Below are 17,174 nucleotides of genomic sequence, written 5' to 3'. Positions count from 1 at the left end.
GCCCGAAGCTAATAACAGTTGAGCTGATGTTCTTGCCACCCAATTCGATGCCGACGTGATTATCAATTTCAAGGCATTGTATCGACGGCACGTGCTGGAGTGGCTAATGTTAGCTATTGAGTGCCCTCGCACGTCAGGACAGGCCCCCGATTTGAAGATCAGCCTGCTGAAGCCCACGCGCTTCATTTATGGCACAAGATATGAGGTTATATTTTCCACCAAAAGGAACTCTTTTAAGAAGGCGGGCATGGTGTGCCAGGATGAAGCAGCGCCTAATATGAAAATTAACATAGTGGAAGAAGCAGACATAGCCGAAATCTGAGAGCGCGCTGCAAAGAATGAAACAAACGGATCTATGAAGGAATTCCTAACCTCAGACAGTGCTGCCTTTCTTCGTAAGGCAATCGCCAAAAATGTGTTGTCAGATCAGAGTGCGCCGTTATGTTGTGGCGAGAGCAGTACGACACTGACAATGAAGTCGACGCTGGCCCGTATTCGACACCGAAGACTATGCAAAATGCACTGTCTAAGATCATCCGGGCCACCACAGATGGGGAGGTCGTCAGGCAAGGGCGACCGCGGCAACATTATTTGAGGAAAAGCGGACGAGGCGTAGGTCCAGAGCATTTCGAAGCTCTCGTACCGGCGCTGCTTCCTTAATTCTTCCACATGCGGACGCATGCCTCGCGAGTTGCTACAGGCTCATCGATTTTATGCAATCGAAAGGGTTGCCACCAGCGTACTCGCAGTAGCTGGACGCAATGCAAATGGCAGTAATGAAACTAACTGCTGCACAAGCAAGTGCCTATTTTGAACTATTTATGTGCATCTAACACTTGAGCATCGTAAACGGGAATAAACGCATTGTTTCACAAAGCATACATTCTTCACAGTGTATTATCTTCAGCGGATGTAGAAATTTTGAGTAGGGAGCTAGACAGGTATTCTGAGCAGCCTTCGTATGCTAGTCCGGACAACAACGTTATCGGTTACGATCAGTAATTTCACATTTTTCTCTATCGTTATAAGGGGACACCACTGTACGCGAGAACGTCGTTTCAAAATTATTTACACATTGCAGACTTATTCTAGATTTCCTGCCCGGAATCTTTGAGAATATTGGAGATTTGTTGGGCATCTTGCACCATAAAGGAAATAATGAAGGTGCGTCTCTCTACAAAGGGCATGAACAAACAAAGACTACAAAATCAATCTGCGTGCTACGATCACAATGATAAGGCCGCATGCCAGCAGCGGCCTTGTCATTAAGGGCATTCATAAATGCCATTCAAGTACAGCTTTGAATGGCATTTCCCTTGCTGCTAACATTGTACCTTAGTGAAGCAGCATCTGCTCGAACGTTCTAATAACATATTTGATATTTTGATATCAAGCATGAACGCACGCCACCGTTCAAATAGCGCATGTGACGTTTTGACTTGAGCAGCGCTGCCTAGAGCATCTATTTTAGCCGGCACGCAAAGATACGTTGAGATAGTCACTCCATTGTCTTGTAATCGGGGCGCCCGTACTTATGTGCTTAAGGTAAACACATCTCGCCACACCGTATGACCACTGCTTAGAGCACTCGCGTGCTCATCCCGAAGGCGCGAATTTGATCCCGGCCACGAAGGATGCTTTTCGTAGAAAGCAAAACAAAAGGTGCTCGTGACGCGTAGGACGTCAGTGCCTTTTAAAACCCCCATTAGTCGACGTTTTTCGGACCCTCTACAACCGCATTGTTCATAGTCAATGTTAGTTCGGACGTTAAACGTCATAAACAATACTTACCCATCATGCCCGTCTCATCGCTAGTTATCGACCCCATGAAGTGCGGACAAACGCTGCAACTCGGCGGTCATTAAATCGCACCTGATACGCAAGCCGATGATGCCCATGATCTATATTTTTAAAGGCATAGCCCGCGTCCACAATGCTAAATCAAGTAACCAAACCAGCTGCACTATTTCGCAATGGCCTGTTCTTGCCCGTCTTGTGCATATCAGGCCGTGAGAGCACGCGAGAGGTCGTAGGACTGTATGACACTATTATTAGACTCCGCAACCCCACTTCGTTGCCTTGATTTCGTATTCGATGAAAGCGCACCCGCTCCGTTGCAGTCACTGCATCAACATATGAAACTCGTGGAAATGCTTAGTGATGGCATTTAAAGCTCCAGCAATCAATCAAAATTTTGACATTCATAATTTGGTCAAAGAGTTTCAAAGGTTATATCTAAATGCACACCACCAGTGGAGAGCTGCTCAGTTCAGCGGAATATCTGGACTGATGCTATGTTTCGAGGTCTGCGATTTTGAGTTAACAAAACGTTGTTGTACTACTCTCGCCGCTTGTTTTCTTTGGTGTTTCTTCTAACATCGCCTGTGTTAACCACTCGAATGCATGAAGGCAATATAGAGCAAAAGAGGAAGGTTTCAAAGATGGGGAATAATATTTGCGCCACTGGAAGACAAAAGCTCCAAGCAGGAATGTTAATGATATGACTAACGTTTTCCCTAAAAATATAACTTCGTTACACTGATGTTCAAATGTATATGTTTTAAGTAACAGACCCAGCCCAACCAATCATTTAAGCTGTGTTTCACAACAAACAAACACAAGAGGTTGCACCTCAATAATTCTTGGGCATGTGGCTCTAAAACAATATGAAATTAAATGCATATGTATATAAATTAGATGTGCAATGTGGCAAAACTGCGGGATGTAAATACAGAATTAGTGAACTTGTTCCTGCAAGGTTAAAGCATTCTATCTTAAAGATTTCACATCTAAGTTCTCTCACTGCCAGATAGTGAAAGGCACCACTGCAACTTTTAACGGCAGTAGCCGACCAATTTCTCAGAGTGGAATAATTCAGGCTTGCGCAATGTTTCGTACTTTATTCAGGAACTGTGTCGCGCCCCATCGACACCTGTACATTTTCATAACCGATAATTCGAACTGTATGGTGTCCGCAAGTTCAGTTTTTCGGGTCACATTTGGCTCCAGCAAAATAGCGGAGATCCTGTTTTGTCAAAACTCTCGTTTTTTCGGCATGACACAGACGCTAACAGGCATCGTCGCAAACAAACCAGTAACAAAGCAATGTGTTACTCTGAATACGCACCTTGTGCTGCCGGTATGCCAGATGCTTGAGCAGCGCCCCATCCGACTCGAGTACGAGGATCATCTCTGGAGCCTTTATTCCCGCTGCTTGGACGGCTGCGGGATTGAAGAAGGGGCAGGGTAGCTGAGCCATGGCCATGGCCCAGTCGTGCGTCACGTGCGCGGCGTCCATGGCCGCCTCATCCCATTGCACGCGCATGCCCAGCTTGCTCTGGAGTAGCGAGCATAACTGAGACACCACCACCATGTGTTCGTCGCTATCACGTGAGTACACCACCTTCACCACTGTATACACAGAGGAAGGAGGGAGAGGATGAAAAGAAAGAGGAAATCAAACACTAGTCGATTCTGCCACAAAGAGACCAGGTACAAGTGCAAAATATGCTGAGGAATGCTCTTCGTCATTTGTAAAGTGTATAAGCTCAAAAAATTAAGCACAGAGGCCAATGAGGTTAAACTCTTCCTCCCTTGAATGTTGGTCCTTTCAGGCTGTATGCTCCCAAAAAACATCCTAATTAGCTCAACTGCTATGTGTGAGCACCTAAATTCTAGAATATCAATGGAATGTCTTTCTATTCTACTAGTTGAATAAATGAAATAGCCCGTGCTCATGAACGTTAACAATTATTTGAATACGGTCTCAAGCATTTGAATAGTTCGTGTATAGCTTCCCGTCAGTAGACAAAAAGTTCAAATCAGGCACACTCTACTTCTGTTCCGATGTGTGCTTCAAAACCTGGACTCACACTGACATCACAAGGCATGCTGTCACGACTGGTTCATCCGTGAAGCCGCACTGTGCTATTTGTTCATCTGGTGTCCTTATATTATTCGAAGAGACTGAAAGAGGCGGCACAGGTTAGCCGACCAGGCACAGCAAACCTCGTGTTCGTGATCAATATATTACTTCTTGTTCCCCAATCAAACAACATGTGGTGACAGTTTGCCTTCATCACCAGTAGCAGAAAGGTGACTTCCCAATACTCATGGCACGACAGGCATACAGCTAACGCACCGATTTGAGATCACTAGCATTTTTATATTGCCACAGAAACTACATATTGGTCTCTTTTCGGGCTATGATCACTCTAGGAATGCGCACGGATTCCGCTGCTCTGTTTTGGCTTTGCAGGACATTTACGCGACTCTGGAATAAGCTTCACTGCTATTTGAACCAGAATGTATCGGTAAAATTCTCTCTTTCACAACTGCGGAATGTTACAAGCCGTGCAGAGCCAGGCTATGATCATATGCGTACCACTCATGTTAGCTTAGACTTTTTTTCCAGCTGAATAGAGCACTTGACTAGCTTATTTTGATGATATGCTGAAACCTATTGCTATTGGTCGACTCATCAAAGATGAGGCAGATGAAGCGTGTGTGCGCCTAGTGCGTGCTCGGTGCCCTAATCCTTGGCAGCGGTCTGTGCTTTAACGTCCGGTGCGCCCTGTTCATTTGGTGGAAGCGTTTCCAGTGTTTTACGTGTTTTACGGGGTGTGTAAGCCTCCTGCCACGTCACAATATTTCTTGCCATTTCTCTGAGTATTTACGACGTTTACACAATTGTAAGTCTACGATTTTATACTACGATTTTATAGTACTATAAAACGAACACTGTGACCAAGCCGTAGCAGCTCCGATATTTCGTTTGTCACGCATTTATTCACGATCATATGCTTAGACTAGTTTTCACATTTGAAAACCAGGTAAACGTCCAGTGATATATATATGATAGTCGCTGAAGTTGTCATTGACTAACCTTCTTTATCTCCGCCTTCATGGCTTTCTGCATACTTTCCAAGTGAAGGCATCGCCTTGGACTTGCCAGCCCGAATTGTTGTGTCAATAGCAACTTCAACAATGTTAAAAATCTTTTTCAAAAACTTCTTTGCTTCTACCAGGAAAACGTTAATCTTTTGCCTGTCACATACTGTGTACACAGGTGCATGCGCCTGTATACAGGTCAAAATCCGTCCAGAGGAGAATTTTTCCAAAAGAATGAGTCACACAAGTCGCACCAGTATAAATATGTGCTTGCTCGTTGAGTATGTGGTATAATACACTGTAATCTGACATCGTGACAAGAATAAGTGCTCACTGCAGCCTCCGTGCGCAGAATACTGTCGATCTCTGTTATTGCCGAAACTGGCTTTTAAGGTTAGCTTCCTCTGTCAGAGCACTCAACCAGGCTTGCATCTGCCTTTGAAACTTTTTTTCACTCCCACTGGTCTGTCTCCATGCTTGCCAGTTCTGTTCGCCTGTGCATATTTTCGTCGAATTCAACAAGCAAAAAACCTGCTTTTTCGCTTTTCTGCAAATCAGTTATCCTTTCAACCAAAGTTACTACTGCATGTTGCACAATTACCGGCGTAATGCTGCTCCTAACGAAACCGCTGTATCCTCGCAGCTGAAATTTCACGCAGAAATGACATTTTGCCGTAGTATTTTTATATCAATGTTGTTCGGAGAACTTGCCTTATTTGATCGGAAGAAGCCAGATATTCATAATCGGCGGCAGCGAAGCAAGACAAGCCACTGCCCCAACTCTTCCAGCGCTGGCATCGGAGGCGCCATCTTGTGCTGTTCGCAAACCCCTTCTGCTGTAACCATAGATCTGTGACAGAGAAGGGGGGAAACAGCGCAAGATAGCATCTCCGATGTCAGCGCTGGGGTATCGACTTCTCTTGCTTTGCCACCGACGAATATGATAAGAACATCTGGCTTCTTCTGTATGAATGATGCAAGTAACACAAACGCATTTGGTAATAAAAATACTAACGGCCAAATTTCATTTCTGTGCGAAATTCGGGAGGCGAGAATTCCACGGTCTAGCTGGCAGAAACGTTCTACAATGCGCAGGTTGGTACGACGCAATGTAGATTAACAGCGTCCAATGGATAGCCATCTTGTAGGTACCCATATGGAGTGAGTATTTTCAGTGCATCAAATGCAAAGGGTTCACCCAAAGCAACGCTTTGCAAAGCTAAATTGCATAATTTAGAAGCAGCTGAGGTAGTCCACTGTTTACCTATATGCACTAAACGGATGCCTTTTTTACAATGTGCATTTTAATTCCGAGAATGAACGCTCGCAGCCATGTTCTTCAGAGTAACGCAGGGATATAGAGAAATAAAAGCAGAATGAGTAGAGAAACAATGTAATGGAAACCTAAGTTGTATCGCATATGCAACCAGTGCGCTTGTGGAACTTAAATTCCTGGCCTTCAGTTCAAGGTTATGAGCTCAACTGCCAAGATGCAAAAGAGTGGCTCAACTTGATCGAATGCGAACTTCGAGTGTAAAGCACCTACTCTGGTTCCCTATTATTGAGAAAACTGGGATGCTGTTAGGTTAGAGAAGGCTGCTTGGGTAGCATGGGCTTTTTAAGGTAAAAGCTTTGCTTGGCTCATGACGATGTACAGAAAGTGTGATCAGAAATCGTAATAAAAAGCCTACTTCAAAATGGGACCTGAAGGAAAAATCCTGTCTCCATCGGAAATTGAACCACTATCTATCCAATCCCCAACCAAACATACAAACCACTACTCCCCGCCGGGCTCATGAGAAGCAGATTGTAATTCTCCTTGTCTAGAGAAAAGCCTGCTGTCTTCATGGCAATGTAGGGCGCACCACTATCCGTCCGTCCGTCCGTCCGTCCGTCCGTCCGTCCGTCCATCCATCCATCCATCTATCTATCTATCTATCTATCTATCTATCTATGAAAATGTTGCGGACACTGGTTGCCAACTGGGAAAGCTAACCGGTGTACCGTTTGCTACCGAGAAGGAGGAGGAAGAACATTTATTTCCGCCGAATATGGTGCAGCAGCCACCTACGAGTCCGCACGCAGGCGTCCGGGGAGGCAGTCTGTCACACCGCGGCCAGAGGACACCCGGCCTCGTCTAGGAGAAGAGGTCTTCAGCCTCGGCCGCCAGGCGGAAAGCGAATCGCTGTGTTTTTTCGTCGGAGCTTCTTAGCGTGGTCTCCCATTTATCGCTAGTTTTAATCGCGTTGCGCCCTGGGGCACGAACGCATCTCCATATTATATGATCTAATGTTGCCACGTGGCCGCAAAATTTACAAATTTCGGTTTCTGCACCGTCCCTCTTCCGCCCTCTGGCACCCGTCCAACTCCTCCACAGGGGCGAAAAGAAATTTCGAGCTTGGAGTCTTCTCCAGTCGTACGATTCCTTTTTACTCAGGGATCTAACCGGTGGCGGATATATCCTCCGGTCTTTCTTCAAGTTGTCGGTTACATCCCTAAAGGTACCTATACATTCTTTGGTTTTAGATGTTGTGGAGGCGTCCGCAGCACCCCGAGGTAGCGAGGAGCTAGCGAGCATGTGGGCAGCCTCGTTGCCGGCGAGACCGGCGTGTTCTGGGGTCGAGATTATGGTCACGCTTTCGGCGAGAGACGACTCGTTCAGAAGTTTTGCAGCACGATTGCTGACTCTACCCTTGCTAAAATTTCTAACCGCCGCTTTGCTATCGCTGATGACGTGTTTCACGCCTGGTCGTGCAATGGCAATGGCTATTGCAATCTCCTCCGCCTCTACCGGCGATAGATCTCGATTTCTTTCTATTCCTATGGCGATCCCAGTGTCCAATAGGGCGACCGAGGTTACGTCGCCTTCTTTCCCGATCGCTGCATCGGTGTAGGCGACCGATCCCGGCGGGAGTTTGTCCAATTTGTTAGCGAGGTGCTTAGCTCTGCTTTTTCTCCTCCCCTCGTCGTGTACGGGGTGCATGTTCTTCGGTATGGGCGAGACGTATAGATGCTTTCTGATTTCTCGATCTATGCTTTCTCTGACACTTTCGCCTTCCCCGGGCGCTAGTAGGTTTACCCAATCGAGGATTTGCCTACCCGCCGCCGTTCCTGCGAGTCTCTCTCTCTGGGACAGCCTGACCGCCGCAGCCAGCTCTTTCCACTCATTATGCAACCCCATTTTCTCTAGAATGTCGTTAGAAGTAGTTATGGGGAGTCCTAGAGCGCACTTCGTGCATCTCCTAATTATGGTGTTTAATTTGTGTTCTTCGGTCTTGTTGATATTTAGGAATGGAGTCGCGTAGCACATTCTGCTCGTGACAAAAGCTTGTACGAGTCTGAGTCTACTAGGACATTGAGGCGTGTCACCGCGTTCCCTCGAAATCCAAGCCCAATAATATCATTGTGCAGTTCAGTAAACGCCAAAAAAGAGATGCCCTGATCGAAAAGGCAAGGGAACTGTAACTGAACAACCCCGACTTTGGAGATACATCAACGTCATCGCTCTTCGTTAATGATCAACCATATTCCGTCCTATGCGCCTTCTGAGCTTGACTGTTGCCAAGAAAAAGGCTACTGGGTGGAAGTCCGTCTGGAACAGAGGGGGCAAGAAATATGGAAAGCAGTCGGATGGCGAGCAAACAATAATCATTCAGATTTGGAGTGACCTTAATAAGATCGAGTAGAAGCACACAGTTAGCCATTTCGTATGTTAACTGCTTGGGAATAATGGGTCATCTCCAGTTTTCGAAACAAAAAATGGCCTTAAAATGATGAAACTTGGTACTGAATAAAAAACACTTAGTTTAAGCTGAGAAAGATCAAGAGCTTTCTAAATGTATCCTGGCCGACTTGAACTGTACTGATAGCGAAAGTATATGTCCCTTTGCTGTGTCTTGGCACAAATTGATATGTTTCATTACCTGCAGGTGCTTACTGGCCGCCGAGTTGCTTAAATTACGGGTAGCTATCGGTGATTGCGTCGATTAAAATACGCTTTACTGTGAAGAATTGCGATTATTTCCGATCGCATTCTCCACTGTATTCTTTTTTCCTTGCATTGTTTTCGTCATGGCTTTCTAAGATGTAAATTACCTAGATATATCAAAACTGAACATGCATGCCAACAAGAGTCCTCAGGCACATTTTAACAGCATTTACTTGAATTTGCAATCAGGCAGAAATAAATACGCTCATCTTGACTGTTTCTGTCGCGAAGTTGGAGTACGATTTCATGTAATAATTTTCTCTGAAACATGGTTCAACACTGAGCGTGATGTGTTCCGAATTCCCGAATACCGATCATGTTTTATAAATCGTACTGACCAACGAGGGGCAGTGTTAGTGGTCTTACTTGAAATAAATTAGGTGTGAACTGCTTTCAGAGTTCTGCGCTGTCACGCCAGATAAAAAAAAAACACTAAGATCAAACTCAAACATCTGCGTCTTTTATCGTCCACCCTCTGGAGATACATGCTAGATTTTTCTTTTTTGTATCCTAATTTGCAGTTTGTTAACAAGAACAAATACCACGTAATGCTAGGTGTGGATTCAACTTAAATTGTGTTGCTGATAACAGTGTAAAGAAAAGTTTTGGAAACTGTTGAGCTACCACCTATGCTGGAATAGTATAGAGTTATTCACAATAGTAATCCTTTCTTCTCAGACTCTATTAGACCTGTTAATCACAAGTTTTGATATACCCCGTCTGAAATGAGGTGTCATCAAGACGTGCAGCGGCATCGTCAGAATTGACTGTCGTGACCGACTATACGGTGTTGCTGTTCTTATCCTCTCATGTTGTCACTGCCGCGACACGGCAACGGAGTGGAGTTCCCCGAATGTGAATGGTAAGCAAACCGTCTACCACTTTGCGGTGAACATCTTGGCAGCGCGGTCGATGATTAGTGTTGTAGCCGCGGTGAGCGAACCGGAGGCAGAGCGACTAAGCAACATGTTTATTCGGCATGTTGGGCCGTACAGAACAAGACTAACTTGAGCAATGGGCTCGCTCTGCTCACCTTTCTAACCAGAGAGCAGCGCCCCGCGCGACACACTAGATTCGAGTGGCTCACAGTTCAATCACATGACGCTTCAGTTAGCACCGAAAATCGGCAAACCGTACAAAATGACATTTTCGCCGCAATGAATGTCTCGCACAGTGGACTGCATACGGCAACGTGGCAGAACTACATCAAAACAAAGCTCACCCCTGGCGCTGCTTCTGCAGCCGATAAAGCAACCAACTCAGGCCACGCAATCACTGCAGAAGCCGTAATTACTGCGGAAGCTGAAGTTGGACAACACTGGCAACATAGCCGTATCCTAAGACGGGGCATGGATGACGTGAGGCCACTCGTCGCATATTGGAGTCGGCGCCGCTAGATAACTTTTCACGGGCCTGTTTTGGAAGTTTACCGGAGAGCTCGTCAACAAATTGAACTCTTACTACGCCTGGGCACTGCAGTTCTACGCTCTGACGTGGAAGCAACGGAAAAACCTGTTAAGGAACAAATTATCATGCGACATCCAATGATGAAGTGTCTAATGACAGCCTTTTCTCGACAGGGCCAGATTGCTGGTCTCAGCAAAATGCTACAACAGAAAAAGGAGAGCCAACGCACAGGCATTATTACAGCCTCTCTGATCATGTCACCAAAGCATTGCTGCCAATGTATCAGCATATATCAGATAAGAAGTTTCTTGAAGGTTGTGAACGGGGCAAAACTCAGAACCGCAATGAGAGCTTGCATTCCCTCATCTGGGCACTGGCGCCAAAAGAGAAACATGCATCTCTGTGGTCATGAAGTTCGATGTGGGCTACACAAGAACCTCAGCAGGCATTCAAATCAAGCTTAGCATGAATCATAGCCCACAAAGCGTCCAGCGCATGGCTAATAAAAACAAACGCCTATCAGCTGCATCCACTACCAATCACGCATCAGCAGCAAATGTACAGCACACCATGAAGAAACGACACAAAGATGGTAAGAATCAAAGATACTATGTCCCTGGGGCCTATTAGTAATTTTTCACTGTGAATATGTAAATATTGTTTTTACTTTTTTTTTCTAAATTTCTAAATTTCTCAGGGCCTATTGTAAATAGAGTAGTAATTTCTTGATCAGCATGAAGCCAAATACGTGCAGCCTACAATGCTGCAAGTCGATGTTTTATTTTTATTTTCAAAATTTATAAAATGCATTTTTCTGTGACCACTATATACTATATTTTACCTTTAAACTTTGTTATGCAAAAAAAAAATAATAATTGCGTAATCAAATACTGCTTGCAGCATTGTGTTCCTTATTCTTTCAAGTGTGCAGCAATATGCTCAGCTGAAGAATTTCATTAGTGGTTATTTTGTATTTGTTAATTTAAGAATTATGCTAATTATTGTATTATCTCAGAAATAAATTGATCCCAGAAGGAATAATTGTAGTTTTGGAATCTGCACAGCAACTGTTGAAATCCACCAAGTTGCATTAATTCGGATGGCTAAAAAAGGAAAGTCATTTTGAGACCAGTTTCCCTCTTTAAACAAAATGTTCATAATAACCGGAAGTTATTAATATTGCAAAAGAAGTGAAATGCGTATCCTTCTAGTGACCAGAAATGACGGAAGACTCAACCAACATCTTGGGCTAGGACTGACCACCTATTAAAATGGCATTCATCTTCGCTTCTTTTTGTTTTCGCGTTCACACTTCGCTTTGTGCTTCTGTTGATTTCAGGGCATACGCTACATGCCTTCATGTAAACATGTGGCTTCCAGCACCCTTGAGCTTTTGTTCCTTTCTGACGCCGCACTATCATTGTGTGGCACTCACCCAAACTCCAGCTGTGCACATCAAGATACGCATTTTTTGTTTTGATTTAAAGCCCCACCCAATATCATTACGGTGGCTTCCAGGGTACACACCGGGTGGTCCAGGGTTGTGCCGAGGATTGTTCATCGAGGGCAGGGGGGACCTCAACAGTCTGTTGGGCTGGCCCCACACTTGTGGCCGCGCCCACAGGACGGCCAGGCCAATAACCGCAGCCGCGCCAACTAGCAGAGGCAGCAGCAGCATCCATATTATACGACTGTGATTGGTCTCCCAGCCACGTGATGCACGTTCCACAGGGGCTGCATGAAGGAGCCACGTGAGAACCAAGGGCAAATAATCGTGGTAGAGGAAAATTGTAGTGTTTGGCTGATGAGGAAGGAGCCACCTCATGGACAAGTGTCGCGTTGGGGTGCTGCCCTCTTGTATCCGCCCCTCGTGACCGCTTTGTATTTCGTTAAAAGCGCGCTGCACTGTGTTTGCCGCGGGCAGTCGATGGCCAGCGGGACGCTCGGCCGGATCAGAACAGACCTCTCTCTAGGTTACTGCTTGGCTCCCGGGGTGTGCTTCTTCAAAAACACTGCAAGGATGTCTGCAGAACATTTGCTCTTCCCACCAGGTACACAAGGGATGGAGAAAGAGATGATAAGGTAGACGGGGCAGTAAAAACACAAACAAAAGGAACTGGATCTGAAGTCAACACACTGAATAGTGCCTTTGACAACTTGTGAGCCAAAATTACAGGAACCAGTACTCTTGTCTTAATGGCCAGCACTCTAGACATCTATGTGACAAAGAATGACCAATGGATGCATTGTGCGAGGTACAACCGAAAAGGTAATGCCTGTCATCCCCGCGCAAACAGCAACACTCTGGAAATGTGCTAAACCATTGTGAGAACGTGAAACATTTAATCAAATCAGCAACAGATTCATCAAGAGGAATGTTTTAGATCTCTTAATTGACAGCTCACCAACGTTTATTGCATGCCAAAATGACACATGTACCGCACTATGCGGCCAAGAACTTCTCCTTTTCAAAACTAGCAGAAAGAGACGACTGGTGTTAAGATCAGCGATTATTAGCTTAGTACTTCCAGGCCCTCACTGTCACACTTATTCTTTGAATGCAACAGCACCAATCTGCCATGTGCGCACACGTTTCAGAGCACCCAAACAGAAAGTTTCCCAATTCCCTTTTCTTTTCTTTCTTTATAGTGCGTTAGTAAAACTTCATGCCTCAATAATAGGCCACAGCCTTTCACACAGTTCAAATATGTGCTCAGTGCCTGTGGCAACAGACAGCGTTCTGCTTGTTCCTCGTCTGCTACGCTAAGATTCTCATCAAGCACTTGTACAATGAGACCTTGTAGATTTTTCCAACCGAGTGCAAAATCAGCTTCTTTTTCTATTGTCATGGGAGTGCCTGAAACATATAGTAACTCTCGGTATACTTTTAGCCTGTGAAAATGCTGCCTCTGAGCAGTGTACCCACCCCTTTCTCTGAGGCCAATATTTCCAACATTATGAGAAGCCCTTATTGCCTTCATGCTACAAACCTAGACTACGGCGTCTCTCATAGCCTGAGTGGCTTTGGGACGTTAAACCCCACAATCAAAACCAAACCAAACCTGTCAGTAATTGTTCGCAGTCTCAAATGAGACTCCTTTTCTGTCTTCTTTCTTTCCATCATCCCTGTTGCTGCCATGGAAAGCATGCAGCCGATCACCTTTTTCGCACTTCACACACTGGTTTGGGAGCTGAAATCTTTTTCCAGGACGCAAAGAGTACGTGAATGTGAAACTCTGGCTTTTACTGTATTATGGCCTACTCTGCGCAACACAGTCGTCCTCGGCACAAAGAAAATAGAGTGCATTCACTTTTAAGAAAAACTCTCAATTCTTATCCAGCACACTATAATTTGTGCCACACTTCCCACAAGATAGGATGGCTGACTTTAATGCTTTTTAATACCAAGTGGCAAGATGGCTGCATCAGCGCCACCACCTAGGTTCAAAGACAAGTTGGTTCTCCGTTACGATACATGCCACCCCTTCTTGCCTTTGTTAACCAAGACACAGCACGCCTATGTTGACCGGAAACTGCTCTTCCATATCCACAAGTATGAGTGGTCAGCCTCAGTGATCAAAAGTGGCATGTATATTTTCACTAGCTGGCAGCTCAGATATGCAGTCGAACCCGGATATATCGAACTCGAAGGGGGTCGCGAAATAGTTCATACAGAAATCGGCTTGGGACGCCGCTTGCGATCATGAATACTGATACCGTATTTGTCGTGTAATCAACCCAGTCTAATAATGAACCCACCATCTACTTTTGCCGCTAAAAATTCGAAAGCAAAAACAAAAGCGTTAGTCAGTGCCTCGTTCTTCTGTTTCGGTCGTCGCATCTACAGTTCGTGTATTGGCAGTGCATCCAGATGCTTCGCAGCGATAACACGGCGACGTATTTATCTTTTGACTATACTTTTGATCCCGGTGTAAACTACTCTTACACCGTGCTTTTGATGCAGCTCCTGTGGTGGCGGGGAGCGAACTTAGCTGAGTGCCCGTGGTCGCTTGATTGCACAAGCCAGATCGATTTATCTCGCTGTGCTTGGGGCGCGCATAGTACACTGCCATAAAGTCATTGGAATCCGTAATAGCTGCAAATACCGTTTGAAGCGAACATAGCTAAAGCCGGTGTCATGATCGCAGCTGACCGCACGCTTTAGTTGATTCATAGATGCAAGGATGGACGACTCTGGTAAAAACAATGCCGCTTCTTAACATCCGCAGACGCAATAGCTTTCGCTGCGCCGCACGTTCAGCACGACGACAAGGATAGTTTGTTGCGCCACATTCCTGGGTATTGTGCAGCACCAACTAGCCCCTCAAGCTGTTATTTTAAGGATAGTCGACTCTAGCAAAAACAATAACGCTTCTTAACGTTTGCACTCGTCACAGCTTGCGCTACGCCGCACGTTCCGCATGACAATAAGGATGGACGGCTCTAGCGAAAAAATTTGCTAATGGTTTAGCACGGTCAAACCTGGTAAGAACTGATAGCTGCTCGTTGTTGCTCAGTTTCTTCAGCAGGTCGTTTCTTCTTTTTTTTGTTCCACCTTCTGAGCCTGGCTTTCTTCAAAAATGCAGAACTCAATGGGTATCTCCCCAGGTAGCACAAAGTGGGCTCTGAAGGGTGGGCCCCGGTGGGCCCGATTTAGGCAATGCAGGACAGCCCCGGTGGGCTCAATGTGGGTGCTGCAAGAGGGGCCGACGTAGGCCCGAAGCGGGCTGTCGACAAAGCCCCAATGGGCCCTACTAGGGGCCGATGCAGGCAGCCCTTGCGGGGCTGCCCACATTTTTCCGGCATTGTTAAAAGGGCACACCCCGCCAACTCCCCGCGATGGTCCTACTTTGGACCGATTTGGGCAGCCGCTTTGGAGGAACATTTTTTTTTATTTCAGTTAGCCCCTCAGATAATGACATAGGACCAATGCGGGTTCTATAGCGCTAGCCGCACTTGGGCTTGCCCACATTATTCTCATAGGGGTCCGACGCAGGAAATTGATGGAAAGCCCTAGTCCAAGGTTTCCTAATCAATATTTATGCACATAATTAAGTAATTATTTTATACATGTCTGCGCTCTAAACAGCCACAATATTAAATTTTACAATAATTCATAACATTCATCTAGCCGAAATGACTTCATGTACATCTTGTTCACGCTATGGAGATGTGTGTTCTGAACAGTAATATTGTGCTGAGAGTTGCAGGTTGTCCAAAGCAACCACATAAGAGGCAACAGTTAGCAATCAGTTTGTTTTAGTATATGTAGCGCAAATTGCATGAGCGCGAGAACTAAAGCCATGTAAATTTCTAATCGACTAAACATGGCCACAACTGTTATACAAATCATCTATAACAGTAATTTAGGGCAAAATCTAATGCAAATAAAGGTTGGAAACAATGATTACGCAATTGTACGCACGCCTTCTAGCCCCATTACGGCCGATGTGGGACCTACAGCGGTTTTGTGTGGGCAGCCCCAATTGGGCTGGGTGTTGGTTTTGAACCTAAAGCCCACTTGATGTTGCACGTGCCTTCAAATTCCCCACAAGGGACCAATTTTGGTATCATGCGGGCCCTCCCGCCTTCCAGCCCCATTACGGCCCATGTGGGATATAAAGCAGTTTTATGTGGGCAGCCCCAATTAGGCTGGACGTTGTTTTTGAACCTAGAGCCCACCTGCTGTTGCACGGGCCTTCAGTCCCCACAAAGGACCGATTTTGGTACCATGCGGGCACGCCTGCCTTCCAGCCCCATTATAGCCTATGTGGGACCTAAAGCGATTTAGCTAAGGCTGCCTCATTTGGGCTTCACGAGGGCTTGCCCAAATTGAGCCCTTATTCATATTTCATCTGCCCTCAAGTAACCTACAAGGGGCCGATTTGGGCAGCATGTGGGTATGTCCGTTTTCTTGCCTCACTACGGCCGATGTTGGTCCCACAAAGATTTAATGGGGGCGGCCTCACTTCGGATCTATGAGGGCTTTCCCATAAAAAGCCCACATTTAGGTTGAATTGCCCTCAAATATCCCACAAGGGACCCTTGTGGTCTGGATGCAGGAATGTGCTCTGCATTAGCCCAAGAAACGCCGCTACGGGACCCATGCAGGAGGAGCAGGGGCAAGCCCAAATGGGGCTTGCCCACTTTTGCCCCATCGGGGACCGATGCAGGTTTTATGATGGTTGCCCCAGCCCCACTTGCCTACATCGGACCTACTGGGGCCCCACATTCTGTGCTAGCTGGGTCCATCGGCCGCCGTTCTAGAGTTGCTGTCGGAGATTCAGCGGCCCCATCTAGCTGCGTTGTCCCTGCTACGCAATTCAAGGCGCTTGGCACATTCTTGCTAGGTCTCTTGTGCACGTCGCTGCAGCATCCTTTCCTTCCAACGGCGGTCTCTAGCTTTTTTCAGCCTAGCCGACTGGTCCATTTCTAGCTAGGGTGGCACCGCCAAACGCCTATTTTATACAACCGCTTCGCCTCCTCTCCGCTCTATTGCGTATGCGCAGCTGGCGGAAAGCCGTTGTAGACATGGCGGCCGCAGCCACGCTAACCGCACAAGAAAAAGGCATGGCGAGGCCCCATCCTAGCTGCAGCTGCTTCTTAACGTCCGCAGCTGCCATCGCTTCACCGCACGCTCAGCACGAGGGCAGCGCATCGCATCGTGAGACGTGCATCGCACAGCACCCGCCGCGTACAGAGGGTTCACAACACATACTGGATAAAGCATCCGACGTCCTGTCTGCAAAGGGAGAGCGAATTATAGGGGGCTTTGGCTCAGCTGGCTTGTCGGCGCATCCGTCGTGCGTGGTGCTGCGAACGAAGACCGGGAAAGAGAGATGAATGGGAGAGAGAAAGCTTGGCAGAAGAATGGGCACAACATTACGCT

General features: G+C 46.3%; 1 protein-coding gene across 2 annotated transcripts in view; it reads right to left on the bottom strand.

Annotated features, from left to right (window-relative positions):
* LOC146179716 (uncharacterized) overlaps nucleotides 1–17,174 on the bottom strand; it is a 79,012-nt gene that overhangs the window by 9,387 nt on the left and 52,451 nt on the right. The window contains exons 9-10 of one of the 2 annotated variants that reach the window (XM_084579323.1): nucleotides 11,813–12,019; nucleotides 3,128–3,222 (exon numbers count right to left, since the gene is read on the bottom strand). In XM_084579323.1, the coding sequence (XP_084435449.1) occupies nucleotides 3,128–3,222; nucleotides 11,813–12,019 (302 nt within the window). Of the gene's footprint in view, nucleotides 1–3,127; nucleotides 3,412–11,812; nucleotides 12,020–17,174 lie in introns of both variants that reach the window. The other variant, XM_084579322.1, reaches the window with a different exon arrangement.

The sequence above is a fragment of the Amblyomma maculatum genome, chromosome 9 (assembly GCF_055883805.1).
Source record: "Amblyomma maculatum isolate TAMU_Amacu chromosome 9, ASM5588380v1, whole genome shotgun sequence".
NCBI lineage: Eukaryota > Metazoa > Arthropoda > Arachnida > Ixodida > Ixodidae > Amblyomma > Amblyomma maculatum.
This window is presented reverse-complemented; position numbering and strand designations above follow the sequence as displayed.